Source organism: Geospiza fortis, unplaced genomic scaffold (genome assembly GCF_000277835.1).
Source record: "Geospiza fortis unplaced genomic scaffold, GeoFor_1.0 scaffold40, whole genome shotgun sequence".
In the NCBI taxonomy this organism is placed as follows: Eukaryota; Metazoa; Chordata; class Aves; order Passeriformes; family Thraupidae; genus Geospiza; species Geospiza fortis.
Genome location: NW_005054297.1, coordinates 25,221,252 through 25,223,435, shown reverse-complemented (window position 1 = coordinate 25,223,435; position 2,184 = coordinate 25,221,252). Strand labels below are relative to the sequence as shown.

General features: G+C 57.1%; 1 protein-coding gene across 1 annotated transcript in view; it reads left to right on the top strand.

Annotated features, from left to right (window-relative positions):
- Positions 1–253: 253 nt before the first annotated feature.
- Positions 254–2,184, top strand: part of TLL1 (tolloid like 1) — a 125,561-nt gene continuing 123,630 nt past the window's right edge. Inside the window, 1 exon segment of the mRNA XM_005415561.3 lies at positions 254–1,930. Within this exon segment, the coding sequence (XP_005415618.3) occupies positions 1,669–1,930 (262 nt within the window). The 5' untranslated portion in view covers positions 254–1,668.

Genomic DNA, 2,184 nt, shown 5'->3' with positions numbered 1-2,184 from the left:
CGGAAAAGTCTCACCTTGGTCTGAAACAGTTTCAGGCGTTCCTACAGGATCGGAGCTGCCCGTCTCGGGGGAGGGGAGGAGGCAGGCAGGGAGATCTCTAGCTACCTATACGTGTATACATTTTTTTTCCCCCCCGCTTGATCTTATTTTATTCCAGCAGCACGTATCTCTACCCCTCCTCCCCCTCCCTCTCCAGGTTGATCGGCTGAAATGAGGCTTTGCGCGCTGATCCCTTCTCGGGCTTTAAAACAAAACCCGGCCCCGCGCAGCCGGCGGCAGCTCGGGGCGCCTCGGCGCTGAAGCGCGGCGGGGCCGGGCGAGGCGAGGCAGGACACCGCGGAGCGGGGCGGTGGCTCCCGCGGAAACTTCGCTTGGAAAATAAACCTCCACCACTTTCCTGGAGATCCACGTGTGAGCAGGAAAGCCCGACTGCAAGATCTCTGCGCTGCTGCATGCTGCAATTTTACTTTTTGTTTGCCTTGATTTTTTTTTTCTGTTTGTTTGTTTGTTCTTACTTTCATTTTGGAACCGGCTCCCAGCTGCTTGGCTGAACTTCTGGAGACCAGTGGACCTTTTATAATGCCTTCTTCTGTTTTTAAACAAACTGTGGGCTCTTAAACTTTTCTCTTTCCCCCTCCCCCTCGCTCCTTAACCCCCACCCTTCAGCTCATGGGGCTAACACTGCAAAGCAACAGCAGCAGAGGGGGAAATATACAGACTGATTTATTTTCCTGTCTCCTAAATTGTAGTTAATTCTTCTTATCGTTCTCCTCAGCACCCATTTTCTCGCGCTTTTTCGGCTGCCGGGTGTCGATCTGTGCATTGTTTTATCTGATCTCGGTCCTTTTGTTGTTGTTTAAATGCCATGCACTGCTTATCTAGAGAGAAAGCTATATGGAGATAGAGGCGTATAGTGAATGCGCGTGTGTTTCCATAAGACACACTATCAAGGGAGCAGATCAGAAGCAGCCCGGATCCTGACCCTGACTGTATGAATAAGTAAGCAGGATGCTGACGACTGTATGTTAGTTGCCTGTAAGGTTTTCGTAAGTTAAAGGGGGACGGAGGAGGGGGGACAGGACAGAGACAGAGCTTAGAATGTTTGTGCAGAGGGGGGCGAAACTCTGACACTTTGCTCCTTCCAGCATAGCTGCTGCCTCCCATCAGTAGAGCTCCGCGGTTTGCTGTAGTGCACCCCACCTCCCTCTCCCTCCTCCCCGCTCCCTTTTCTTCCCTTCCTCTTTTTTTTTTTTCTCCTTTCTCTTTCCCCCCCTCTCCCCGAGGTAGTTTGCTGATGTGCAGCCCGGATCCATCTTCTGGCAGCACCAGCGGGACCGGGGTCGGCGGGCGCGCAGCGGGGCGCGGGCCGGGCGCGGAGCGGGACGCGGGCAGCAGCCGCCGCCGCCTCCTCCTCCGCGGGAAGTTTGGCTGGGTTTTGACAGAGGCGAGGGGAAGCCCTGACAGACAGGATCTCCCGGACTGAGTCCACCCCCTGCGCCCACCCACACACCCAGCGACTTTTCCCCGGCGAGGGGGCAGGGGGGGCAGCGACGCTCATGCTCCTCACTCTGTGTCGCACCCGTCTGACTGGGGCTACCTAGGGAGCACCGTCTCTTGGAAGAGCCTCCAGGTGGAGAAGGAAAAAAATACCAACCTCCCCCAAAACCTATGGTTTCTCCATCCCTTACCCTCCTTTCCCAAGCCGGCGTGGACAGCAGAGCCGGCCGCCTAGTTCACCCTCGCCCTGCTCGCCACCTCTCCGCCCGAGGGAGGATGAAGATGCTTTGCTGGAGGATGGCACTGTGGCTGGCCGGGTGGACTGTCTGCGGGAAACCTTCTTCCTGCTCTGGCCTTGATTATGACTACACTTACGATTTCACTGAAGAGGATAAAGCCGAGGCGATAGATTATAAGGATCCTTGCAAAGCTGGTAAGTGACTTCCACGTCTAATGCAGCTCCCCGCCCCCTCCCCAGCTGGTGACTTTGTCTCGGCTTTATTTACGCGGGGTGCGTGTGGGGGGAGTCCCGGGCTCACCTGCTCCCTCCCGGGGCAGCGGCAGCGAGCGCAGCCGGAGCCCTGCATCCAGCCGCCTTGGCTGGGGAAGGTACCCGGGACCTGCTTTTCTGGGACTTCCCACTTACTTCCCTACGGTCTCCGGCCGGGCTGGGGGAGGCGCGGCGGC